Source organism: Crocodylus siamensis, chromosome 2, assembly GCF_052110815.1.
Source record: "Crocodylus siamensis isolate JL-2025a chromosome 2, ASM5211081v1, whole genome shotgun sequence".
Lineage (NCBI taxonomy): Eukaryota > Metazoa > Chordata > Crocodylia > Crocodylidae > Crocodylus > Crocodylus siamensis.
The window spans coordinates 283229176-283256295 of record NC_143396.1 but is presented as its reverse complement, the minus strand read 5'-3'; the positions used below and the strand labels follow the sequence as shown (position 1 = coordinate 283256295).

Here is a 27120-nt window from a genome sequence, read left to right as displayed (position 1 = left end):
GCACAGCCACTCTCATCTGGATCCAGCCTGTGGGTCAAATTCTCCACCAGCATGAACTGGCATAGCTCCATTTCTTTCACTGGATCTGTACCAGTTTGCACCTGATGGGAACTTGGCCTTGTGGTTGTCTATCAAAAGGCAGACAGGGCAAACTAACTTGTTCACTGTCATATGGTAAGTCACTGACTCTTCTTGGGTTAATCAGGATGTCCCTAGTTTCCAGGGCTTTGCTGTAACCACTAGTGGTTTATATGGCCATCTGTGCAGGTTGAAATGTTGTGGGATGCTACATTTTGAAATGAGGAAGACAAATCTAAAATGATTCAGCATAATCTTTTCTGTGGGAAATAGCTCTTTGCCTAAGTGCACCAACTCGTCTCTAATCCATTTATTGCGGTCCCCATTCACTGCACCCACATGCAGCTAAAAATGTCCTATTCCATTATAAAAACAAATAGTGTTTAGTATCCCCCAGAATTTCCTTCTGTTCCTGTGGCTTGAAAACTGGATTTATAAAACACCCTATTTGCTGTCCTATAAGAAACATTTTTACGCTGACTGCAATATATATCCAAATCCTTAGATGCAGGGGTCAAATGCTTAGATGTAGGGGTCAAATCCTCAGATGCAGGGGTAGCAGTGGAAATAGTCTTCCTGGACTTTCGGAAGACCTTTGACACTGACTCTCACCCCGTTCTCATTAAGAAACTGGGGGACTGTGGTGTCGGCACCCACACAGTCAAATGTGTCACCAACTGGCTGGAGGGCCGCACCCAGAGAGCGGTGGTGGATGGGTCATTCTTGACCTGGAGGGATGTGGGCAGTGGGGTCCCCCAGGGCTCGGTCCTCAGGCCCGCACTGTTCAACATCTTCATCAGTGACTTGGACGAGGGGGTAAAAAGCACCTGTTCAAATTCGCTGATGACACTAAGATGTGGGGGGATGTGGGCATGCTAGAAGGGAGGAACAGGCTGCAATCGGACCTAGACAGGTTACAGGGGTGGGCGGAGGAGAACAGGATGGGATTCAACACTGACAAGTGCAAAGTGATGCACCTGGGGAGGAAGAACCAGCACCATACCTACAGGCTGGGGAACTCCCTTCTTGTCAGTGCAGAGGCAGAAAAGGATCTTGGAGTCATCATTGATGGGGTACAGTCAGGAAGGCCAACCGCACCTTGTCATGCATCCACAGATGCATCTCGAGCAGGTCCAAGGAGGTGATCCTCCCTCTCTACACAGCACTGGTCAGGCCGCAGCTGCAGTACTGCGTCCAGTTCTGGGCGCCCCACGTCAGGAGGGATGTGGACAGCATGGAGAGGGTCCAGAGGAGGCCACTCATATGGTCAGGGGGCAGCAGGGCAGGCCCTATGAGGAGAGGCTACGGGACCTGAACCTGTTCAGCCTCCACAGGAGAAGGCTGAGGGGGGATCTCGTGGCCTGTTACAAACTAGTCAGGGGGGACCAGCAGGCACTGGGGGAGTCCCTGTTCCCCTGAGCACCGCCAGGAGTGACCAGGAATAACGATCACAAACTGGCAGAGGGGAGATTCAGATTAGACATCAGGAGGTGCGACTTCACGGTCAGGGCGGCTAGGGTCTGGAACCAACTTCCAAGTGAAGTGGTGCAGGCTCCTACCCTGGGGGTCTTTAAGAAGAGGCTAGACCATCACCTTGCTGGGGTCGTTTGACCCCAGTACTCTTTCCTGCCATGGCAGGGGGTCGGACTCGATGATCTGCTCAGGTCTCTTCCGACCCTAGAAACTATGAAACTATGGTGTGTCTCATATTATCCGTACGTTTTATGCTTTTCAGCTGCATCGTATTTTGCACTATTCCTTTTTTTCAATCCATTGTCTACACCTACATTTTTACAGTGCCACCAAGTGGCTGAGGTTTGCACTGATGCTTTTGGATTTTAATGTGTAGATCAGTGGTTTGCAACCTTTTTTGTACCGGGTCCCATTTGTAAACAACAATAGCCAGTCCCAAGCCAGTGCCCTTCACTCCCAATCTGCTGCCCCCAGGTCCCAGCCTCCCAGCATGTGGGGTACAGGGGAGGTGTATGTGGGGCACGAACTCAGGCAGGAACTCTGCCAGCCTGCAAGGGAAAAGCTGAATTTCCCCACATTTTTCTCCTTTAAAGGAGAATCCATGTTTAAAATTTGTTTGTGACCCTTTCGTATATTCTTGCGACCCACTTTTGGGTCATGACCCACAGGTTGGGAAACGCTGCTGTAGACTGTCTTTCTTTTCTTCAGATACTCTTTTCATGTATACAAACCATGTCAAGTACAAACCATGAACAATTAGTTTCTCCAGCATATAGCTGCAGAAATTAAGAAATGGGAGATGATATATAGGAGGGAAGTGAGAACAGGAATGCAGGACAGATGATAGGCTATGGGTAGGGTTTTTCCAATGAGGTTGGCGAAATTTAGGCTTCTACTGAGCACTTCCGAAAATCCTTTTATATAAAAATATGCCCTATTTACTTACAAGTTCAAGCACAGCTCTGTATTCTTGGCCTTATTCTATACAAAATGGCAAAAATCATAGTTTACAGATTATTTTCTCAGTTGTTGCTTGTGCTTATTTCTGTTAGCATCTATAAACCCTTGTCTTAGACTGAAACTTCACTGAACACACACACAAAAAATGAACATTTTCATTTCGGAAAGTTTATAGTTGATGTGCAACACAAGGGACAATTGATGAATACCCACCTTACCCAAGACAGCAACGAGATGCTGCGGGGCAGCTGCCAGGCAGTGGTTCAGCACACTATCGGCATAACTCTGATCCTGGTTTTGTGGACGTTGGAAGTAGGGGATGGTAAGGAAGGAAAATGCCTTTGTTTTGCAGAGATCTCCTAAGCGTGAGGCAGCACGCGGGCACTTGCTGAGGAACTGAACAAGCAGGCGATGGAAGTGGGTAACAGTGCGATTTGAAGGCTTATGGCAGCATCGAGCCGCTGTGGGACTCCTGTGCCCCTCTCTGCCCTTTCAACCCCTGCCTACCTAGGCAACAGCAGCCGCGGTGGCTGTAATTGCAAGAGTGGGAGGAAGCTGCCTTCAATTAGGCAGCACCATGCCGCTGCTCCGAGAGGCCCCATGATCTGGGAGGCACAGGGGGATTTTAAGATTTTGTGAGGCCGGTCCCCTTCCTCCCCTTGTTCCCTGGCACTTGGGAGCGGGATGCTGACCTCCGACTGAAACCGTAGATACTGCACTTCACGTACCAAGTGACGACGCTCCTTATACCCATTGTACAGGTGGCACAGAACGGGTCCTAACACTCTGTGAGGCCAGTCCCCTTCCTACCCTTGTTCTGGGGCACCCGGGAGGTGCCTCGACCCGCGACTGACACAATGGGTACAGATTACAAATGGCAAAACTCCTTACGCCCATTTCACAGACGGGAACCGAGTAACAAAGGAGTGGCCCAACCCAAGGGCGGACAGCCGCCCCCACGAGGGGTCAAAGAAAGACGCCCCCCCGGTCCCCCAGGGCGATCCGCGGGCGAGGACCACGGAACCCACGGCCGACCAATCACAGCGCTGCCCCCGCGGTCGTCATGCGCCCGCTGTTCCGTTACGGAGGCGGCGGGCGACCAATGAGAGCGCGGGGAGGCGCCTTGTCAGGAGTCGATAGGAAGGGCGGGGAGGGCTGGGCGCCCAATGAGCGGGCCCAACCCGCTCCCCGCGGGCCAATGAGCGGCCGCGGAGCCGGGTTGGCTCGGCCAATGCGCGGTTTCGGGGGAGATTTGAAAGCGAGGCGGAGCCGGCGGCTGTGGGGTTTTCGGGGGCTCTGGCCGCTGCGGGTGAGCGCGGGGCGGGCGCGCGGTGTGAAGGGGGAGCGGACGCGGAGGGGAAAGTAAGAGGGGGAGGGGGAGGAGTGGGGGAAGGGAGGGGGGGAGGAAAGGCGGGGAGGTGTAGAGGGGCAGTATATGGGACTGCCCCTGGCAGGGGGTCGGGGCTGTCCCAGAGGTGGCTCCGCTCTGCTCTGTTTCCTGCCCCTGAGGCCAGCCCGTCTGTGCCCCTCCCTCGGCTCCTTTGGAGGCCAAAGTGGCCAGGGCCTCCCCCCTGCCCCCCCGCAGCCTGACCCCTGAGGCTGAAGTGGCTCCTTGTTGCCAGTCTCTGGAAGTGGGTTTTTCCCCCTCATCCCGGCTCCTGTTTCAGGCCTGCATATTTGATGTGTGATGTGCTGTTACTTTCTCATTAGCAAACATAGTTTTTTGGATGAAATGCTGACTAGCGCCAGTCTACTTCATTGCGAGCAGCCCCCAGTTCCATGGAGACGAGCTCTGAAGAAGGAACTGGGAATAAGGCACGCAGGTTTAGGAGCCAGCTTGTGCCCCAGGTGGCAGCAGGAGGAGGGTGCGGGGGCCACGATGGCTTGGGCAGGACAGGGGAGGGAGGGATGTCCAAGGGCAGTAGCTTTCAGCCTGTGGTCTGCAGACCCCTTGACTGTGTCCAAGGCAAGGGTTGGCAATGTTTTTGGGCAGTGTCAACAACCCCTGCAGCCTCGATTTGTAAGATGTTGATGTGCCAGGGGAGGATGGTGGGGGAGCTGCGAGAGGCCTGATCCTTGTTGTGCGGGCGCAGCCCCAGCTTATTCCCCACTGTCCGCCCTGAAGCGAGTGTGCTAAGCAAAATGCCTTCATTTGCCAAGCTCTGGCACCTGTGCTGGGGGCTGCCTACCCCTAATCTACGGGGTCCACAAAAGATGACTATGATCAGTCAGAAGTATATGAATACACTTATGCTTCAAAGGGGTCTGCACCTCCATTTTTGGGGTCAGCAAATAAAAAAAGGTTGAAAACCACTGTCCCAGGTGATCAGAGTTTATTTTATCTTGTGCGCACTGTTAGTTACTTTGGTTTTTTTATTCTTTGATTGGACTAGCTGTGCAGTACAGTTAGGCCAGCTTTTGCATACAAGAGACCTGATGAAGGAAGCACATCTTGTGTTGGAAAGCTCCTACTATACAGTTGGTCCAATCAAAGCTATTTCCTTAAGACATCTTTGCCTCTTGTATCCTGAGTGTGGCTCACTACAACCTAACAAATGTTGTTGTTGATCTCCCTGCGCTCTGCAGGTTATAACTGTCCTCTCCTTTCTTGATGGTCTCTTCTGCTGGTTACCATCTTGCCCCTTCTCCTGACCTTTTGTTCACAGTCCTCCTCCATCTCTCTAAGCAGACTGTTTGTGTTAACACAGACTGTTCTGTCTCCTAGTTAGCTCAGCCCGTGTCATCCTCTTTCTTAGATCTGAGGGAGGCCAATTAATGCCCCCAAAGCTTTTCCAACAGCTCTTCCAACCATAATTGGTCCAATAAAAACTATCCCAAACAATCCTTGCCTCAAAATGAGAAGGGAACTTTACAGTCTGTGGAAGGAAAGGAGAGTCACTAAGGATGTATACCAAGGAATAGGAAGATCAAGAATACAAAGGTGAAAAAAAATCTATCTCTCTATGTATCTATCTAATCTGGCAAGGGATGTGACTGACAACAAAAAGGTATTCTCAAAATATTTTATATAGAAAGGAAATACTTGGGAAACTGGATCTACTGCTCAATAGTGAGCAGCTAATAAAGGATGTGAAGAAGGCAGAGCTGTTCAGTGACTACTGAGTCTATCTCAAAAAAATAAGCTGTGACCAGACTGCTAACAATTTAATATAAACAAAGAAGAGGAAAGGCTGCTGTTCATGAGAAAAGCAGAGGTATAAAAGCTCTCTTGACCAATTTGAAGGAATTTAAGCTAGTATGACCTGACAAAATTCATCTTGGGGTGCTGAAATGTCAGAGCTACTGATAATACTACCTGTGAAGTCATGCATGACAGGTGAAGTCCCAGGGAATGGGAGAAGAGCTAACTAAAAAGGAAGACCTGGAGAATTATAGACTGGTCAACCTGAGGTTAACATCTGGGAAGGTACTAGAGCAAACTATAGGACTGTCAGCAGGTAAGCACTTGGGAGAGGAAGGTGCAATCAGTAGCAGCCAGCATGGATTTGTGAACCTTGCCAAACCAACTTGAAACTCTGATTAGAGAAACCAGGTCAGTGGATCAAGGGAGTGCAGTGGGCATTAGTAAGACTTGATATGGTCTCACTTGGCATTCATTCTCATCTACAGTAGAAATGTGGACTAGATAAAATTACTGTTGTGTGAATATGTAATTGGTTGAATAACACAAGTAGAACGTAACTTTGTGGATCGAGGTCCAAGTGGCAGAAGATTTCAGGTGGGGAGCCACTGGATCCAGTGTTAACATTTTTACTAATGACTTACATGCAGGAATACAGAGCTTCTGCATGAAGTTTGCAGGCGAGAAGATACTGAGAAGGGCTGCAAACACACTGGGGGAGTAGAATTGTAGTGGAATTCAGAGGACTCTCCATAAATTGAAGAATTATGCACAGGGTGACGAGTTCAGCACAGACCAGTGTAAGGCCTTACCTAGGGAAGAACTAAATGCAAAAATATGGAATGAGAGCTAATTGGTTAGGCAGGAGCATTGCTGAGAAGGATCTGTGAGTTTTGGTGGATCACAGTCTCAACATAAGTTAGCAATGTGATGCAGTCGGGAGAAAGCAAATGCTGTTTTGGGCTGTATTGCCAGGAGTATTGTATACAAGACATGAAAGGTGATAGTTTCACCTGCGTGGCGCTGCTTAGGCCTCAGCTGGAGCACTGCTTACAGTTTTGCGCTCCACATTCTTCATAGAACTGAGAGGATCCAGAGGCGAGCAGTGGAGGTTGTAAAGGGGTTAGAGTAGAAACTGTACAAGGAAAGGTTGAGAAAATTAGGTAGGTTTAATTAGGTGAAATGGAGATGAAGGGAGGGACACAACGGCAGTTTTAAATTATTTAAAAGGCTGCTATAAAGAAGAGGGAGAACTACTATTCTTCCTTACTGCAGAAGGCAGGGCATGAAGTAATGGGTCTAAACTAAAACAAAGCAGGTTTGGATTTAAGCTTGAAAAAAGAAGAAAGAAAACACCTTCTCAACTCTAAGAAGAGTGGGACAGTGGAATTTGGGACTTTTCTTCCTTGGACATTTTCAAGAGGAGGTTGGGTGGGTCATCCTTGGTCCAGGATGGGTTAGGATGCATTTGTGTGGGAGCTTGTACTTGGATGACCCTTCAAACCCTGTGATTCTTTAATGCAAGGCTGTATAATCTTTCCCTGAAAGAAGTGACTGTTGTTATCATTGTACAAAAGATGTTTGTTGGAGGACTGCTTCCAACCCAGCTGATCCTTTAGAAGGTGGTTACGGTACTCTCCTGGGACATGGGAGATGAGTTTGAGCCCTTTAAGCTGGAGAGGACAGTGTACCTGCATGTCCCTTTTCTTGGCTCAGGGGTCTAACTGTAAGACTGTTCATAAAATGTGGGCACTATCACTGGCACTGTTGCCTTCTCTTGTGTTTTAAAAAAGTGAGACAGTTATCTGTATGCACAGGGATAATGTAGGGGCCTTAGTGAGGACTGGAGTTTTGGCTCCTAAATCCCTAACTACTGGGTGGCTAGAATTCCTTTTTCTTAGGTGACTAACTCATCCCTATTTACTGTATGGGGAGCTTAGGCAGTGAACTGGATTTATGAATTCTTAGTGTTGACTGTCTAAGAGTCGGGTATGATTATTCTCAGCATGTCTAAGTGACACTGTTTTGTACCATTGATCTATTCTATTTACATTAGTTACCTTTGCAAATAACCTAGGAATATTCTAAAGAAATGAAATAGGAAAACATCATCTGCTATTTTCAATCGTGCTATCATCCTGTTTTGATAGTTTTACTGGTGGTCTTTCCTACCAGACTTATGTTAGGTGCTAGTTCTTTCAGAATATTCTTCTTGTACAATTAAGCTGTGACTTTTGTTTCCACCTAAGTTTTTATCCCTGTCCATACTCCTCTTAGCCATCTGTGGGGGTTCAGCCCGGAGATTGGCCTACCGGTGGCCTGGCTGCCTCCAGGAGTAATCTGGGGGTCTACAGGGTGCGGGCACAGGTTACTGGAGTCAAGCGGGGAGATCCAAGATATGTAGTCTGAGGACTGGTGCTGAGTCCCAAGGAAGATCTTGAGGTCAGGTTCAAGGAAGCCAAGCCAAATCAGGATGCTGGGGAAACCAGAGAGATCAGGGCTATCACTGAAGTTCAGGGGAGATCCAAGATTAGGGTCAGAGAAAGCCAAAGATGAGTCAGGAGCCAGGAGAACCAGACAGCAGCAAACATGAGGCTTGGCAGAAGTGGGGTTGTAGGTACGCTTATAAGGGGTGAGTGGTGCTCTCAGCAGGCAGTTCAGTTGCAGGGACCTGGGGCAGTCGCATCAGCCAGGGATTAGGGGCAGGTGTGACTACCCAGGTGCTCAACCAGGCATGCCTGATCAGGGCCCTGACACCATCTCATTGGCAGTTCTCACTTCTCTTCCTGTTTGATCTCAGGTCTTCCCCTACAGGATTTTCACTGTGCTTGGAATATAGGTTTCAGGTAGTCAAAAGTGTTTGGGATTTACGTTTTTGCATCTTATTTGTTCAAGTTTATGAGCTCCTTGTTTCAGTTGACTTGACTAACTAGGTCCCCTATTTGCTCAGAGTTTGCTGTCTTGAAACTGTGAATCTTAGTTACAGAGCTATTTTTATTCTATCCTTCAGTTTAAACTGAATGAACTTTTCATTCAATTACCAATGGAGGACAACATTTTGCGAAGGACATAACTGAAGGTAAAGGCCAGATCAATACAGTTGAGAACAGAGTAGCAGTTCTGAGCTCCAGGTAGGGGGATGCCCTAAACAAGTTTGAGGTTGCTTCAATGGAGCATAAAGCGTAGAAGCTACATATATGGCTGTTAGGAACAGGTCTCAATCACCCAGTGGAGCACTGTTGACTCTGGAATACAAAATTCACAAAGTAGGGAGAGGATCATTTTCTAAGTAGCCTTGTATTTTTGATAGAAGAATACTACTGTAAATGTAATTAGTGCACTGCAAATACCTAGTAGTGTTTCGAGTTGGTACCATAGCGTTATGCTGGGGCACTGTAACATTGGACAGAAAAATTGCATGTCTCCAAAAGATTGCAATCCAAGTTCTGTGATACTATAGCTTTAAAGTAATTTCCTTGGAGTTTTAATTTACTTTAATAGTCGTGGAACAGGCTTGTTTGCCTTGAGCACCACCTACAGAAGATAGCCAGTCCAGTGGCAAAAGCCTGCTTTACTGGCATAATGCCACACAAGACCTAGGGATCACTGGCTGAAAGCTATCCTTAGTGTCTGCTGCATACAGATACTCTGAAGAGCCTTTATTGAGACTGTCATGTGTAATGATTTGTCTGATAACTTTCAGAAATGAGGAAGAATGCTGAAGCTTTTACTGTTATGTCAGAGCTTTTTGAAATAAAAATAATAAAAACAGCACTTGCCTATTTTTTGTTCCCTAATTCTGTAGAAATTTTATCTTGGCTGGAGAAGATGGCTGCTACAACCCAGTTTGCCAATCGATACAGAAAGGATCTGAGCACAGAAAATCTTAGAACAAAATCTGCACGCAGGAAGTCACTGATTCAAAAGGAAAACAGACACAAGCTCTTTGAAAAGAGCCGGCAGTTTGGATTGGCAGATGTCAATGTCCAATCATCAAAGGCAAGGGGGCTTCCTCAGCTGGATGAGACACAAGAAGTGTCGTGTCAGGAAAACCAGGTTAAACAAAGTGAGTAAAAGCTTGTAGCATACCTTACTGTTAAAATGATTTTCAGTTGCTTTAATAAGCAGGCCTGAATGCACTGCAGTCAAAGGAATTTAACAAGTTCAGCATTATGAATTGGAAAATGCCAAAGATTTAAGTCCCCTGGCTACTAGTTCTAGTAAACTGTCATGAACCAAATTAATAGCAAGAAGACTAGTGTATATTTATCTACGCCTTCCCATTACAATGAGGATGCTTCAGTTCTTTACTCTGCTTTGGATTTAATGTACTTATGGCTTAGCTTTTTATTAAGTTCCATTGTTAAGCAGCTTATAAAATGTGATGTGTTTAAATAAATAAATATTAATTGTTTCTCACCTGTAACACTTGCTACTGCTATTTATAACTTATAAATTGAGTGCATATGTGTTCTCTTGTACTATATAGTAATCATTTGACTATAAAAGTGGAACTGTAATATACAATTTGACCATAATTTCTCCAATGCTCTCTCCCTGATGATATTTTCCTGCTGGAAAGAAGGATAGCTCTTTATTCAAGACTAGGCAATGCTGCCTTATCTACTAAAGGGGGAATGCTGATTGTACATAGCATCTTTTTTTTATTTCCATTCTCTCTCAAAAAAAACAAAACAAACCAAAACCCAGAACCTACAGGTACCAAGGGTTGTCTCTAGCTCTGCAATTCTGCTATGCCTTTGTGGCTTAAGGAACACATTTATTCTTGATTCCAAAGCAATGAGCAATACTTAACATGCTGAATGCATAACCTTTACCACCTAATGTAATAGTCAGTTTTGTGAAAAGTAGATAGTCTTTTAATAGAAGATTTAATTTTTTAATGATGCTTTTAAAATTCAGGTAGGGTTGAAGTTATATTGTAGCCGTTATAGTTTAGGGAATTTGTGAGAAGCAAGGTTTATTTAGTAATATTTTTTTATTGGACCAGCAATATAGTTGGGAGATAAGTTACAAAAGCTTTTGTAACCTCAGTGTCTTCCTCAGGCCACTTTTGGCACAGTTCATACCCCAAAGCTTCTCTGACATTTTTCCTTTATAGTTGGTCTGACAGATATTATTAAACAAACCTTGCTTCTCTGTCGACATTTAAATGACTTTCTGCTTTCAACTTCTTAACCTTTTTTGGAGGAAAGAGGAATTTTGAACATAGAGACAATATTGAGCATGATAGTGTTGTCAAATATATCACCATTGTAATTAATTTAATAGATTTCATAGACATTAGGGCTGGAAGAGACCTTGGAAGATCATCGAGTCCAGCTCCCATGCCCAAAGGGCAGGAAGTCAGCTGGGGTCATAAGATCCCAGCAAGATAAGCATCCAATTTGCTCTTGAAGGTGTTCAGTGTAGGTGCTTGAACCACCTCTGATGGCAGGCTGTTCCAGACCTTCGGGGCTCAGACAGTAAAGAAGTTCTTCCTTATGTCCAGCCTGAAATGGTCTTGCAGTTGACCTCGTCATCCCTTGGGGCGTTCTGGTGAACAAACGTTCCCCCAGATCCTGGTGGTCACCCCTGATAAACGCATAGGTGGCCATCAGATCACCCCTGAGCCTGCACTTTTCCAGGCTAAAGAGCCCCATGGCTATCAGCCTGTCATCGTAAGGTCTCTTTTCCTGACCTCTGATCATGCGCGTGGCTCTTCTCTGGACTCTCTCAAGCTTCTCCACATCCTTTTTGTGGAGCCCAAAACTGGACGCAGTACTCCAGCTGTGGCCTCACCAAAGGGGGGTATAATTTAATTATTGTAATATTAAGTGATGCTTCTAACTGTAATAGGGACAAACTTTTCAGATAGATATTTTTTTTCCAAATGTGCATCTTATAAATCGTTACGATTTAGATTAATAGTTAAAATAAAATTATTAATCTGATTATTTGTCCCCTTCAATTGAAAAGCATTTCAGATTTTGGCTCCTTTTATTTTCCTTCAGTTTGTAATTTGAGCTCTGAAGAGTGTAGATATTGTTCCTGTTCCCTGAACATACCTGGGCATGATGGTAAACTGCATCTTATTGGAGGGCCTAGTGGCAACATGGTGGGGCTACTTGTGGTCGGGTATAGTTCCTATAAAATGCCACAGTGGTGCAACCTCCAGAGTAAGGTGAGTATAGGGCGCCTTGAAACTGTAGGCTCCACTGCCTTGTTGGGTACTCTTTGGTTGGAGAAAGGCTAAGGGACATCCCCCTGACAGAAATGTGCCCTTGCTTAGGCAGTTGCCAGCGGTTCTTATTTTTTCCTCTGGGAGAAGCTACAGCCATCGAAGCACTGAACGTCTGGACTTGATCTGGCCTTTGGATTCTGTCTCAGTGGTAGATGGGGATGGTAGATCTTGGGTAGGCTCCTCTCCATACTCTTGCCTAGGTGTACATGTCAAAGGTCTTGGTATGATGGTTGCAGAACACCATACAAGTGGATTCATTAGGCACCTGACTAGATCTATAATGTGTACACTGCGATCCAGAGGATTAATGGTTGCCTAACACTACTGAACCGTACCCAAGTTTCAATTTCTATTAATGCTTGGCCCTTGTTTAGGTTATTATGCCTGCCTAAATATAATTACACTGATTTAACTAAAGTGATTTGTTTTATACTGGTTTAACCAAAGCAGTGATCTGTTTTTTACCAGGTAAATTGATATAACAAGCCAAAACTAATATAAGATTTCACATGCAGTTGCTCTAGGCCAATTAAACTTGTGGAGCTTCATACAGGAAAGCATTTAGCTGAAATCCTTAATGCAAGCATAACGTCTAGGTAAATAAGTCTGCTCCTCAGTATCATCCTCTTGTCTCTTCACAGGAGAATTCTAAATATTTGTCAGTGGTTTCTATAATAAATCAGGGAACACTGGTAATCTAGTCACCTCATTTTGCAGTAATTAAATTGAAGTGGAACAATGTCTTTTCATACCTGGTTAAATATATGCTTTTATTTTGTCATAGAACAAGCTACAAATGTAGCTATCAAAAGTGTAAATGAGCGCAAGGAAATGCTCCAACGCTATAAAGAAGAAAAAGAACTTCGAAAACTAAAGGAGCAGAGAGAGAAAGCTAAAAAGGGTGCATTTAAAGTTGGACTTTACAAACCTGCTGCACCTGGTTTTCTTCCATCTATATCACAGAATGCAGTGACAGTCAAGCCAAAGGAGAAGGTAATAAAATAGTGATATTGGTGCCTGTCTTGGGCTGGGTCTGTTAAATAATGCTTTATGCATTTATCTTTAATGAAGATTAATATCAACTTTTATCTAGAAAGGTTGAGCTCCATCCATCATTGATATAATACCAGTGAGTTTGGGCTGCTTTTAAAAGGGAAGAAACTTGGACATTGATGCTTGAACTTTTAAACCTGCATGCTGGAAAAGGGGTGAGGGGCTGATCTATGGGCCAGAGTCATCCCCATGCCAGCATTGGGTCTTGTGCAGCTTCTGCTCACACGCTGCTTCTGCCCCACATGCCTGATATAGCAGATGAGAAGATCCTACTGTCTGGCCTGCAGGCCTCCCTACAGGTCCAGAAATTTGACAGCTGGGGAGTGGTACCATGGCTACCCCCCTGCCAAATCTTCAGACTTGAGAGCTTTGTAAATTGGGTGATACAGTGTTGGATCTGGGCCAGTGTTGAGCACCCCTGAACTAGGATATCAAGGTAAAACACTTAACTTGTAAAACAGACATTTTATTTGACCCTGGACTGAATGTACCAGGGACTGAGCCTAGATCAGTGGTAGGCACAATATGGCTTGCGGGGCCATATCTGGTCTGCTAATTGATTCTATTTGGCCCATGCTGGAGCTGGAGCTGCTGCCCACCCATGGATAGATTCAATTAGCAGGCTGGTGGGTGGCAGCTCCCACTCTGGCCTCTGCTGGCACAGCAGGGAATGCTGGGTGGAAGCAGCGCTGCCCAGCTGCTCGCCTAGCACCACACGGCAGCCTGGGAGATGGATGCTGGCAGGCAGGTGGGGCTGCTTCTGCCCAGTATCATTGTGTTCCGCCTCCCCCCACCTCCGGTGCCAACATAGGAACTTGGCCTTGCCTGCCCAGCACCGCGGGGGGGGACAAAACAGACATACGCTGACATGGGACTGATCCCTCCAGCTGCACAGTGGGGGGTCCAAAAGCTGGGGGGATTCTCCCCCGACGGTGGGTCTCAGCCCGTTGGTTCCTGCCTGCTGGTGTCAGCCAGGCTGGAAGCATGGGGGGCAGGGGGCAGGGAGGAAGAGAGACCAGGGGGGCTATTATTTTGCATGGAGGGCCGCTTACCCAGTTTTGGTGAGCTGTCGAGGGCCACATGGGTAGCCCTGCCCCTTGACAGGTGTCCTGTCCCCCTGGTCACCATCTTGGGACCAATGTCTCAGGGCCAGCACCGGTGGGGCCCAGAGTGGGGCACAGGCTGGCAGGGGTCTATGGAGCCAGGCTGGGCTCCACCAGCAGGGAGAGGAGGGAGCTGGCCTGGCTCCGTAGAGCCCCTGCCAGCCAGGACCCTGTACTCCTGCTGCTCTGCTCTGGGCCCCGCCAGTGCTGGCCCTGGGACACTGGTGTGGGCCCTGTGCACCTGTTCACTCCCAGTGCCGCCCAGCCTGTGTTACAGGCTGGGGGAAGTGTAAAGCCCCGACTCCCTGCTCCCCGGCAGGGAAGGAGCTGGTGCTGAGTGCAGGGAAAAGTGGCCCCTCCACCGCCCCGTGCTTGGCACTCCCTGCTGCAGCCACTTGCAGCCTTTGCGAGGCTGTCCGGAGCAGGCACAGGCAGCCCCAGGTAGGCTGCGAGTGGCTGCAGCGCGGGACGCTGGCCATGGAGTGGGGGACGGGCTGCTTTTCCCCGCATTCAGTACCCTCTTGTAACCTGCCCCTGCTGCCAGCCTGGGCCCTGCACCAGCTCTGGGCTCACCCACTGGGGTTGTGCATGGTGGAAGCAGCTGCAGCCCCCCCGCTTGCTGCACAGGGCAGTGTTTTGCCACTGCTGCCTCTGTGCTGCCCAGCATGCAAGCTCTGGGCAGGCAGCAGCAGCAAACGCTGCGGGGGAGCTGCAGCTGCCATGGCGCAGCCCCGAGGGGTGAGCCTGGAGCTGGTGCAGAGCCCAGACTGGCTGCGGTGGTGGATTACAAGCTGGTGCTGAGTGCTGGGGGTGCCTGTGCCTGCTCAGGACAGCCCCGTGTGTGCTGTGAGTGGCTGCAGCAGAGAGTGCCGGCCATGGAGTGGGGGCTGCTTTTCCTGGGGCTCCTTCTCTGCCTGGGGCCCTCCCTTGCCCTCCCCCCTTACCTGAGTTTCCAATGACATGCAGCCACATGGTCCCAGCCTAGAAGCCCCTCCTGGGGCTTCTGGCTGGGGGGTGGGGCTGGGTGGGCCCTGCTGTTGTGGGAGAATGGCAGGCTTCCCCTGGGTCCTACTGCCCCTCCTTTTTGTCATTTTTGACAGGAACCAAAGATGGATAGATATTAATTTTCTAAATTTTTTAGGGGACCCGAGGGCCGGATAGAATGGTAAGACACTATAGCCCCAGGCGGGCTCCTGCTGCTGCTGCTCTGGCCCAGCTGCATAGGAGCTCATGTGAGAGTGTGCATGTGCACAGCCCTCAACATCTCACAAAAACTCAGTAAACAGCCCTCCAGCCCAAATAATTGCCCACCCCTGCCCTAGATCAAAACAGCAGTGGTGTAGCTATTTAAATGTATTGGCCTTTCCTATTTAAATGTATTGGGCTGCATTTCTATTCCTTTGCCAATGGGTTGCTGGTGGACATGCAGTCTGACAGACTTCTCCCTAAAATAACTAAAAATAACTGTATGGATATACAACCAGATGTCCCAGGAAAAAGTGTTAGTACATTTTGTCTGGAATACTTCAAAAGGACTTGAAGTAGGATAATGTATATGTATGTCTGTATGAACCCAGATAAAAGCCTGTCCTGGGACAAATGTGATGTCTGTTCACAGGCTTAGGGTTTGTCTACACATGGAGCTACTAATGAGTGGAATGGCTCCATTTTCAGACACTTGCTGTGGAATAATATTACCTAGTTCCTCTTCAGCTCAATACACCTGGAAGCCAGGAGTAAAGTGCAATTACTTTAATCCAATTCACTTTCAAGTGCAGATAAATGTCAACCTTTTTTCACAGTACTTTCTTCTGACATTGTTATAATAGGAGGGAAAAGGAATATGTTAACATTTCTTTGGGGATGTTTTTAGTTGGCTCCTGCTTCCTCCACACGCATTACAAGATCAAAGGCAAAGAGCCAAGCAGAACAAACATCAACAAGATCTCAGCCTTTCACGGTGTGTATTCTGTATTTTTGTCTTTTACTTTTGTCCTTTGTGTAGCTTCATGTTAAATACTAGACCCAAGTTAAATATTCTATCTATTATAAACTAGCTATACTGATGAGAAGTAGATAAACTAGCCCAGGACACTTGCTTGTGCTTTTAGGAGTTGCATTGCACTTCATGTTTCTGGCTGATAAATTGCACTGCAAAAATGGTTTACTAGTATTGTCTTTCCATATACCCATTTGTGATTGCAAGCAAAAGGACAGGTAGTTCAGGAGAGAACCCAAAGTCTGTTTTTTGCTATGGCAGAAGTCTGAAAATGTCTAGCCTAATATATCCTAGTAAAAATACATGGTGCATTGTCTTAAATTCCTTGTCCTTAAACACCCCGTCAAGACTGAAATATGTCAACCGTAATTGCTAGTTTAATTGAATATTGTACCATTTTGGCGTTACTTGCGTAAAAAGCAGTTAATTTGATGCAGCCTTTGAGAGAGGTAATAGTATAGCTCAAATACATTTGATTTGGGTGAGACAGAGTTATCTGAAGACTCACTAATCATGATTTTTACTGTGCTATCCTTTTCATGTGGTATTTACCTGAATCCAAGATGACGTAGAATTTAAAATGACCCCCTAATAATTAGATTCTATACATGGAGTATTATAAATTTGTTATAATTTTCCATGCATAGAATCTAATTATCGAACGGTTTTCTTAAAATTTGTCCCCATAAAGCAGTACTGGAGAGCAATGGGTCAGACTGCCTCCCCTGCATGCCCCCTTGGCCCCACATGAATGTGCCTGCTCCCCACATCACTTTTCCTCTCCTCGCTGGTGCTTTGTCCCCCCCTTGCTACTTGTCCCTCTACCTCCAAACCACCCTTTACCCCTCATGCCTATGCCTGTCCCTCCTGCTACTGACCCTTCTGGTGCCCTTCTGCCTCCCCTAACCATGTGCTCTCTGTTGCCTATCTCTGCCCACTTCCTCACCCTGTGCTTGTGCCTGTTCCCCTTGCTGCTTGCCTCCCCTTGCCTGTTTCTCTCCCCACCCAATTCCCTACCTCTGTTTAGTCTCCCTTGTGCTTCCCCCACTGTGTGGCCACTGCTCTGTTGCACGAGCTACCTCCTGGCCCGGGGTAGGTTGTGGCTTAATTCTGGCTGAACCAACCCTGGACTGTTATTCAAAAGTCTCTAAGACTAGGCTTCCTCCCCCAACCTTTTCCATGTTGATTGGGGGAAAGAACTTCATCTTGGGTGTGAGTAAATACAGTAAATGTTTTCTGAAAACTGTCTTCTAAAATATGTGTATAAAGTTTGAATGGAAAATTTTTACCCATTTTCCAAGCAAGCTTTAAAAATCCAGTTTCCTAAACTGATTTCACTAGTAGGTTACTAGAAATATAATGTACATTTAATAGAAGCATCAAAAGTGAGATTTCAGTTAACATAATCTCCCTTCTTCAACGCCTTCATATCACTCAGTTCTGATCACCTGCCTCAAGACATCAGAGCTTTGCAGACAGAACAAATTAACCTGCTCAGGACATAAGGAAAGTAACTAGATTAACTCATTCTTAGGATGCTGAAGATTCACAAAACTCAAACTGTCTTTGTAGATCTGTGCTGACCGTGCTACCAATGGGCATAGCATTCACTCTGCCCAAACTGGACGTAGACAGGCGTCTGCAGACAAAGTGACTGAAAAAGGGAAAAAAGGTATGAATGTAGAATGGTTCCAAGCGAGAGGAACTGTTCTGTTTAAAGTCCACGGTGCTGGGAAATGGATTGCTTAATTTGCTCCTAACCATAAAACTGAAATTTCAGTCTACTTTCCATTCTCTTGCTTTCCCCTTGAGCAAAGAAAATGAAGTGTACAATTTCACAGTGTGATTCACAAGCAAGTGGAATGCTTCATAACACATTGTGGCAGATGTTCAAATCGTTCTATTAGAATTATTTAAGTAAATATTTTTGTTGAAGCTATGTAAAAAGTTTGTTCTCTAATAATAATGATGGACACTAGCTTCCCACTAATTAGCTATTCCCAAAATCCTTGATATTTTAATATTTGAGTTTACTTGTATAAGCAAATTCCCCAGTATACTTTTGGTACCTATGCTGTCCCCAGGTTTCAAGGTCAGCTTTTAACTGCAAACAGTAGAGTAGTTCCTGTCAGACTCCAACAGTTTTCTGAACTTGTGCAAAACACTCCAGCATCCCATACACTTCCTCGATCATTTCTTTTTTTGATCATTTGTTAAGGTAGAAACTTCTCTTATCTAGTCAGCAAGGGACTACCTTTTCCTTTGATATTCTGTCAGTAGTTTGCTGCCTGCATTGATGTCTCCAGAACTTAATTTTTGTTCTGTGTCATGGCTCCATTGCTTAGTGCTCTATCACGTGTGCCACATTTTGCCTTCATGGCTTTTTAATTAAACTGGAAGATCTGGAAGTGACTGATTCTGTGTACCATGCGTCTTCCATCCTCCTCATGTCTCCAGATATTTAGGGAAATTTTCTAATAAATCCAAGTCTATTCAGTGCAAAGAAGGTTGTTTTTGTTTTTTTTTATCGCAGGTGCTCAAATTTAGATCATGAGCAGATATGTTTTACCAAATTACACAAACAAAGAAATTGTTCCTGGAATATATGGATGTAGAAACACAGACTTATAGTAAGACTACAGAGGCTGTAGAGGGTTGCAAGGTTCTCGCAGTCAGTTTAATCCTTTTCTGAAAGGTTATTAGGGCAGCATATGAGTGATTTGGTTCTACTCCCTGCTGGATCTGCTGCTCTGTTTTCAGCTCCTTGCTCCATCTACTGCTGTGCTGCCTGCTCCCTCCCCAATCTGCCACGCACCACATAGAGAGGCAGCCCGTGCCACTTGTGCCACATGTATCACAGGTTGGCAATCCCTGATTTAGTTCAGACTGCTGTCCCTGAAGCGACTCAACACACTGAAGAACAGTTCTTAAAAGAATGTGCTAAGCTGCCTTGAGTGAAACAATTTGCTTTGTATTAGTAGGGCATCAGTTAAAATCCTGTACAAGGCATTAGTACAGTTAGATGTGTGGCTGTGTTTCTGCCTTGTTGCTTTGTAAGTGGTATAATGTAACCGTATCCAGGCACATAGATTAAAACAGGATCCTGCCAACAGCGTCTGTCCAGTTATCAGACTTACTGTGCAATGGTTCCATAAATGTTTTTAAAATCGTGCTGCAATTATTTTTAAGCAAATAAGTGTCTTAGTCTGGAGCTGTGGCTCATAGAGACAACTGTAATATAGGTTCCTAAAATAGCTATGAGAGATGATTCATACAGGATGCTCAAACTAATTTAAAAATCTAAGTAAACTTCAAGGCAGATCTGATGAAATTCACCAATATTAAGTACTTAAATCAGCAAGCAGTAAATCTTTAAGTGATTGATTTTACTTGTCTCTCTTAGCATGTTGGTTTATTTTAATAGGCAATCATTGCTTGGTATAACAATTAAAGCATACTGATTTATTTATAACTAAATATGGCATATGCTAAATCTGGTACTATTGCTTACTAGGAAGATACAATAGCTGTCTACCTTAAGCATAAACAACTCCATATATTTATTCAGATTCTTTCTTTCTATATTTTGGTGATTTTTTTTCTTGCCTAATAAGCTGCTGATTCATGTTGGCCACACTAGTTTGTCTGGGAACCGAGCAATTCCATTTTAAAATAGTGTTTTTAAATTAAGCTTGTTGGATGGAAAATATTTTAATATATTGGATACCCAAGGGGAAAAGAATGAGACCAGAAGCTTTCCTGCTGAGCTTTGCTATACAACAATGATAAACTTACTGTCACTTGTTGGGGATAATAAATACCAACATTTACTCAGTTGTGAAGAAAAGTGATATAGCTACAAATTTAATATAGCATATGATGCTGTGCCATATTTAAAACTTGCCCTTGGAAGATAAAATGTTTCCCTTTGGTTCTGTTTATACAAAAGCAGTGTTTTCTTAAGCTGAAAAGGAATAAATTCAGCATTTGAAAATAGTCCCAATAGTTGATAGTTAATTTGGGCTTCTGACTAGCTTTCTGTGAATTCAGACTGAATTATGGACTCTTAATTAGACATGCTTATTTTAATTTAAAAATTCACTCTGAATTCATTCACCCTGGCACCTTCTAGACTGAAATGTCTAGTCTGAAAATGGTTTGATTGTTTTGGGGGGAGAAAGGTGGCCTTTTAGTTAAGACTTCATTTTGGGAGTGAACAGGGGAGAACAAATAGGTTAGGTTAGTTTGCAAAGGCACCCCAGTAGGTAGCCAAGAGGAAAAGGAGCTGCATCTGGCTCCTGGCAACTGCAAAGTGAGTGAATTTGGCCTGGTCGTTTGGTGGTGGTTATGACAGTGTGCTTGGAGTGTGTATTTGCGCCTGGGAGAAGTTGCTGCCTTTGGTTCCACTTGTGCCCTAATGAGGGAGTAGAGCTAGCCCAGCCCTAGGTCAGCGTAAAAGGGAGTTCCTAAGTGAATAGCAGAGAGCAAGCAGGGCAGTTTGCCAGGCAGCTTGCTGAGGGGCAAGAGTAAAAGGAGCTGGATCTGGTATTTTCTGAAATGCTTCTAGTACCATGCCTTGATTACTGGAGGCAGACAAAGCTGCAGAGTTTTAACATGCAGTTGAGGAGATGGTGTAGAGGCAGGGCTGGGGGTGGGGAGTTAGGTTTATTGGGAACTGAGGATCCACTGGGGATAGGAGGAGCCTTTCAGGAAGGATGGGCTCCACCTAAACCAGAGTGGTAATGAACAGTTGATAGAGGAGACTGAAAACTGGGGGAAAGCTGGCAGGTCTGGAAGAGTACACTAAGGAGGTGAAATCGCTTGCAATTCAGAGCCTCTCCGAGAGGACAGGAAACAGTACAGGAGGGCTCAGGTTAATTAAGCACAGAGAGAAGCAACAAAAGTATAGATTCCTGAGTTAACAGGACACACAAAAGTAGGCAACTAGACAATAATAAAAAATGCTTGCATGCTTAAGCTGGGTGGGGGGAGGTGGGGGCGAGACTAGAATGCCTGGCATTAAATGACAGTACTGACATAATAGGTATCTCCAAAATGTGGCAGAATGAGAAAAATTAATGGGACACTAACACCAGCATACAAACTATACAAGGTTGATGGAATAGTTGTTGGTGATGGAGGAGTGGCAATCTATGTCAAAGAGTGCATTAAGTTAGCAGGGGAGAGATCTGAACTGATTATTTTTTAGTTTTTAAATGTACCCAAGAACTCAGTGGGTAGGAATTCCAAGTCTAAATAGGAAGGGCATACTTCTGGAGATGTACCAGCTGTGAACATGATTCACTAGCCTATGAGAGATCTCTGAGGGTGTCAATAAGACTGAATCAGGATGAATCCGATTGATGTATTGTTATTTATGACCTTTCAGATGCCTAGAGCTAGGGGATATGAAATTAATCTTAGGTGGTAGGTTTAAAATGAACAAAAGGAAGTTCTTTTTCTGGCAGCCTGTAATTAACTTGTAAAATTCATGGTCACAAGATGTTGTAGAGGCTGATAGCTTAATCCAGTTCAGAAGGGGATTGGACCAATTCTTGGAGGAAAGGACTATCAGTAGGTGTTGAACGTGGTGGATAGGGGTACAGCCTCTGAATGCGATCTTCCTAAACTTTTGAATGCTGAAAGCTGCAATGAGATAGGAGCAGGGCATACAAAATTTGGAACATGTCATGTTCATGGTCTTCCGCAGCATCCACTTTCTGCCACTGAAAGAGAGAGGATGCTGGGCTAGGTGGACCTACTGAATGGCATTTCTTTTGAGTTGGGTGTCTGTTCCAATTCCTAGGTCCACCATGCATTTTTCTGATAACTTACTGTTTCTCAGTGCCTAAAAATAAATAAACCTATTTAGGCTACACACATGCAAAACTGCCCTTCAGAGCTTACTTTTTAGTCTAGTAATTGCCTTGATCTCATTTGAGGCTTTAGCACATCCATAGTACAAAGGATATTTCTCAAGCTTTAGACAAGTCTAAGCACCTCAGAGTAAAGATACCAGGTCTGAACTTGTGCTTCCAGTAGGGGTGCACCAATAATAATTTTCTTAGCTGATACCAATAGCTGATTATTAACCAGTCATATCAGCTGATGCTGATCTGATAGCCATTTTACAGGAATGCAGCCCAGCAGCTTGGAGAACAGCCTTCTGCCCATAATTCAGTGGGGGAAGGAGGGGGTGGGGGGGCAGATGGAAGCCCCCACAGTGAGGGAGGGAGTGGGGCAGGGATAGGCACTGCCCAGCCAGGGTAGCGAATATGACCCTGGGGCCAGGAGTGGGATGGAGCTGCGGGTGGCTCACCCAAGAGGAGCGAGGGGTGGGGAGAGGGGGGCAGCTCCCTGTTACTGTGCACACCCGGGGGAGGCACTGGGGGCATGTGCACCCCCAGACTTGTGCATGAGGCGAGGGCGGGCTGCCCTCTGTGGGCTTAGGGCCAGGGACTGCGCCAGCCTCTTCCCAGTGGGGGGTGGGGGGCTTGGCTCAGGACAGGCAGGGGCAGCTCTAGGAGGTGGGGCTATGGGGCATTTTGGGGTGGCCATAGCCCCATAAACCCTCCCAGCACTGCCAGGGCACTCCATTCTGCTCCCTTTCCCACCCTGAGCAGGGGTGATATTTAGGGGGGGTGCTGAGGGGCTATGGCCACCCAAAAATTCCCTGTCTCGCTCCCAGCCCTGGGGTCACAGTCACCACCCTGGCTGGGCAGCTCCTGCCCCTGCCCCACTCCCTCCCTCATCGAGCCATCATGGGGGCCTCCATCTGCCGTCCCCCATGCCCCTTTCCCCCTACAGACGTACTGGCAGGAAGCTGCTATCCAACCTGCTGGGCTGTGTTCTTGGCTGCATACATGCTGTGGCTGCACGTATGCATGTAGCATTTATCAGTGACATTACCGACCAAAAAAAAGCTGATTGCCGATAATGTTAATTTTCCTGTTATCAGTGCCGATCTGATTATGTGACCAATATATCAGTGCACCTCTGTCTTTCAGCAGTCTGGGAGCATGAGCTATTCCGACAAAGAGACAACCCTGCTACAGACCCTGGCAAGCTAATACAGCACTTTCTAGTGCCAGTACACAGGCTGCTTGCTTCTGCAAAAGCCAGATTTGCCAAAAATTTGACAGTTGCTTCAAGTGAATGTTGCTTTGCTATGAGTTTTGTTGAAATAGCCGTGGAGGTATAATTGTCTATGTATTTTGCAGTGTTGCAACCTGCAGGCCCCCCCACAGTCTCAAATGTAAGACTCACCAGAGCAGCAGCTTCTGTGACTAAACAGCTGATAAAACCAGCTACCACCAAGGGTAAGTGAAATATTAAATATTTACAGTGTTTTGCTTGCAGAAAAACTAATGCTGGTTGTACAGTTGAGATTCGGAGCGATGTGTGTTCCAAGGCAACATGTAAATCTTAACATGAAATTGGTGAAAATAAAGAATCCAAATGCTGAAATTAGCAGTCCCTGTGGAAGAACATCATATAACTGCAGTCTCAATATCAGCATTCACGTCCCATGCAGAAGTCAACGTTGAACAAATGTAGGATGCGCTACTATCAATATCTATATGCTAATTGTGCTCCGGCAACTTGGACTTTTCTAATTTGTCTTAATTTTTTATAGCTTGTTTATGAGTGCTATACAGTAATTTATAAATAATCTGTATGCAGGAACAGATAATCTCCAAAGGAAATATGTTTTTTGGGTCACAGATTGGCTGCTTCATCCATTTTTGTAGAGTACCCGGAATAGTGGGACCATAATTTTTATGGCTCTACTGAAACAATTTTTAATGAATTCTTGAGGGGAAGAAACTATAACATACTATATCAAATATATTGTGTATTGCCCCTTTGGAATATATCTTGGAAGTAACCTACAAAAGCTTGTCACTCGGATAATTACAGCCCTGCTAGTGGTTTACTTCATTCTTTCGGTGCTACTACATGTGAAAGTAGAGCAAAATCTGAATGTAAACTATTTGATATCTTTTCGGCCTATTTTTAATATTTAGTGTAGCCTAGACTTTAAATTGGGAGAAGCTGGATCTGTATAAATTTAGGTTGGAGTACTAGTTCTACCAGAAGCTATAAAACACGGTTGTTGCATTACATAATTTTTAAATGCCAATATCTGCAATAGGGAAGAATCTGATTGTTATTCTTAAGAGTACTGTACTTGTGCTAAATCCTAGAAGTTTTTTTGTATGAACTGCAGGATTTCTTAAAATATTGTTTGTTCTGTAATCCTTCTAATATGCAGCGCTTTATTTTTGACTGCTATATGAACTAACCATATGATAAGCATTTTTTTTTTTTTATTTTTTTTTTCCCCCCTGTTTTTTTGCACCGGTCCTGGAAGCACTGCAATACCAGGTCAATGCATGGACCATATGTGTCCGGCTGTTCCTGGGCCAGCTGCAGCAGGGCTCAGGGTGCAAAGCCCAGTGGGCAGCAGCAGCTGCCTCCACCGGACACAGATGGTGGGGCATGTGCCCCGCCCTCCCTCTCCCACCAACACGGGGCAGCATGGGTGGCTGCAGCCACCCAAAAATTCGCTGTAGGCCTCCTCCCTGACTGCAGCCCAGCCCAGTCCCCCTGCAAGGAAGACCCCGGTACAGCCTTCCCTTCCCACTCCCCGCTTCCCTGGGTATAGGGGGCGTGTTCCTGGGATTTGTGCATGGGGGAGGGTGGGCTAGGGCTGGGAGGCTGCCCTGGGCTGTTCCTGGCAGGGCCGGGCTGTGCTTGGGGTGGGTGGTGGCAGCACTGAGAGGGCTACAGCAAATTTTCAGGTGGCTGCAGCCCCACCCCGTAGCTGCAAACCCAGCACTGCTGCCTGGCCCAAGCACAGTCCGGCCCAACATCCTTGCTGGGAAGAGTCCAGCCTGCCCCGCATGTTCCCCATGCCCTCCTGGGATGCATGCCCCTCCCCACGCCCCCCAGACGAGCCCCTCACAGCTCCATCCCACTGTGCAGGGCCTGCCCCTGTCCCATCCCACTCACTGCCATGGCAGGGCAGGGGAGTGGGGCTAGGGCTGGGGCCCTGGGGGGGGGGGGCGTGCCCCCAAATAATTTTTTCTCCCTCTGTCTTAATCTACACACCCCTCTTTTCCCTCCCCACATACTTAACTGCTCTGTGTGTGTGTGTCAGGGGTGGGGTGCACGGTAGATCTTGGGTTGCTTTTAAATTAAAAGCGAACTCCTACTTTAAAAGGTTGGAGACCGCTGTCTTAAATGGTCGGAATTTGTTCTACCTTAGGTGTCCAACCACAAAAAAAGGAAACAAGTAAAGAAAAAGAGCAAAAAGAGATCAAAGCTGACAAAAATAAGGTATGTAATGTAGTTATGAAAAATGAACAGTACTAACATTCAACAATATCTACAGCAAGCTAATGCCAGGTGAAAGTACTTGTTCTACAATAGATCTGTTTTGATGTGAGGTCTGGTTTGGGTAACTGGAAACTGAGTGCTGTTTAACTTAAGGGTGTCAAACTCTTCTGGCCCTGTGGGCCAGATTAATGACACGGACCTGCTGTTTCCCCGTTTGTCATGCCAGTCTGGGTTGAGTGGTGCTTCTTCCCGCCCCATAGTCAGTCTATGACTGGTGCCCTTTCCTAGGACCTTGTGATTTTTATCCTGAAACGGGTACTGTGTGCAGTGTGTTCCAGACTCGCTGGGGCTGGTGCTGCAAGCGGCGTGAACCCCAAAGTGGGCACCATGTGCATCATGGGTCCTAGACCTGCTGGAGCGGTTGCAGTGTGCGGTGCACATATCTGGCCTTATGCATGGGGCTGGTCCAGTGGCATTTTGGACAGCACCAGTGGCCAGATAACGGCTTTGCAGGTTGGATCTTTGACACCTTTGGTTTTCCTTAAGTTTTCAGATTTAATTATTTTACACTGTGACTATTAAGGACTCTGATTTCAAACTAAACCTTAAATACTAGATGCAGGCAATATTCAGTATTGACATTTGTAATGCCCTGGGCCTCATTTCTTGAATAGGAAGTTCTGCATTGCGTTTACAATATACTGGTTCAAAACTAGCACTTTTGAATTTAGCATAATCCATTCCTCACTGAAGACTCGCATAAGTGTTGCATCACTTTATATGCATCAGTGTCTGAACAGATGTTTTGTGCTTAGAAAATAGAACAATATTTTCATAGTTGCAAAATTTAATTTTAAGATTGAGAACCACCAAAAATATCAGGTGACTTTCTGGGCCAGTATTTAATCTACTGACGTCTGGGGACTAAAACTAGCACCAACCATGGTACTACACAGACTCATTATCTCACTGCTATAACTTAAGATTGAGGTCTTCGTTGGGGTAATAACTTGTCTGTGTTTTGATGATAGCAGTGTGTTGCATGACATCAAGCTAACCTCTTTTATCTTACCGCTATCTAGGTGTAACTGGCCTGTTAAGGAAGGAATGCAAGTCTTGGGCTCAAAGCAAGAACATTCAATAATAGTGAACCTTGAGGCTTGAATCTAAACTTAAACCTAGTTTTAATTTGTGGATAGAAATTCTATCACTATCTTAATTTCCTGGTTCCATGGATGTTTCAAACTACAAGTTCTATCCCTTGGGTAGAATGTATTCTTAAGACTAATGCCTACAATATAGTACTTTAAAGCTAAAGTAAAATGGAATGAAGTTTAAGGGTGTGGGCACAGATCACACTTGAACTGTTCCAGGTAGGTCACTGATTGGGAACAGTTCACAATTTTCCTGGTTTGGAGGTGTCTGCATATATACTGCAAAGGGTTCAAAGTATACCCATCTACTTTTAGGCATTGCAGAGCTATCAGATTTCCAGCAAGGGCTGGCAGTGAGTACCAACCCCTGCTCAAAGTTTCCCTAGGATTTTCCCAGTGGGTGAGGAAAGACCCTGATGGGCAGGAGAGAGTAAGGAATTGCTTGGAAGGAGAAAGGTGATTTGGACATGCCCAGAGTTTTCTACCCCCTGCTTCTCTGCAGCTTCCAGCACTCAAACCATGGGTGGGGGACAGGGGGGGGACATTATATGAGATAAAAGGGATTTAACAAC

The 27120-nt window shown here is 45.8% G+C and overlaps 1 protein-coding gene and 1 non-coding gene across 3 annotated transcripts in view; both read left to right on the top strand.

Annotated features, from left to right (window-relative positions):
• Window positions 1–3687: 3687 nt before the first annotated feature.
• Window positions 3688–27120, top strand: part of DLGAP5 (DLG associated protein 5) — a 39785-nt gene continuing 16352 nt past the window's right edge. For both annotated transcript variants that reach the window (XM_090034233.1, XM_090034232.1), the window contains exons 1-7: window positions 3688–3820; window positions 9459–9719; window positions 12682–12890; window positions 15927–16013; window positions 17625–17724; window positions 23273–23371; window positions 25324–25394. In XM_090034233.1, coding sequence (XP_089890359.1) covers window positions 9482–9719; window positions 12682–12890; window positions 15927–16013; window positions 17625–17724; window positions 23273–23371; window positions 25324–25394 — 804 coding nt within the window. In that variant the 5' untranslated portion in view covers window positions 3688–3820; window positions 9459–9481. The remainder of the gene's footprint in view (window positions 3821–9458; window positions 9720–12681; window positions 12891–15926; window positions 16014–17624; window positions 17725–23272; window positions 23372–25323; window positions 25395–27120) is intronic.
• LOC149872310 (small Cajal body-specific RNA 14) lies at window positions 19079–19210 on the top strand. Its single transcript, XR_016440904.1, has one exon.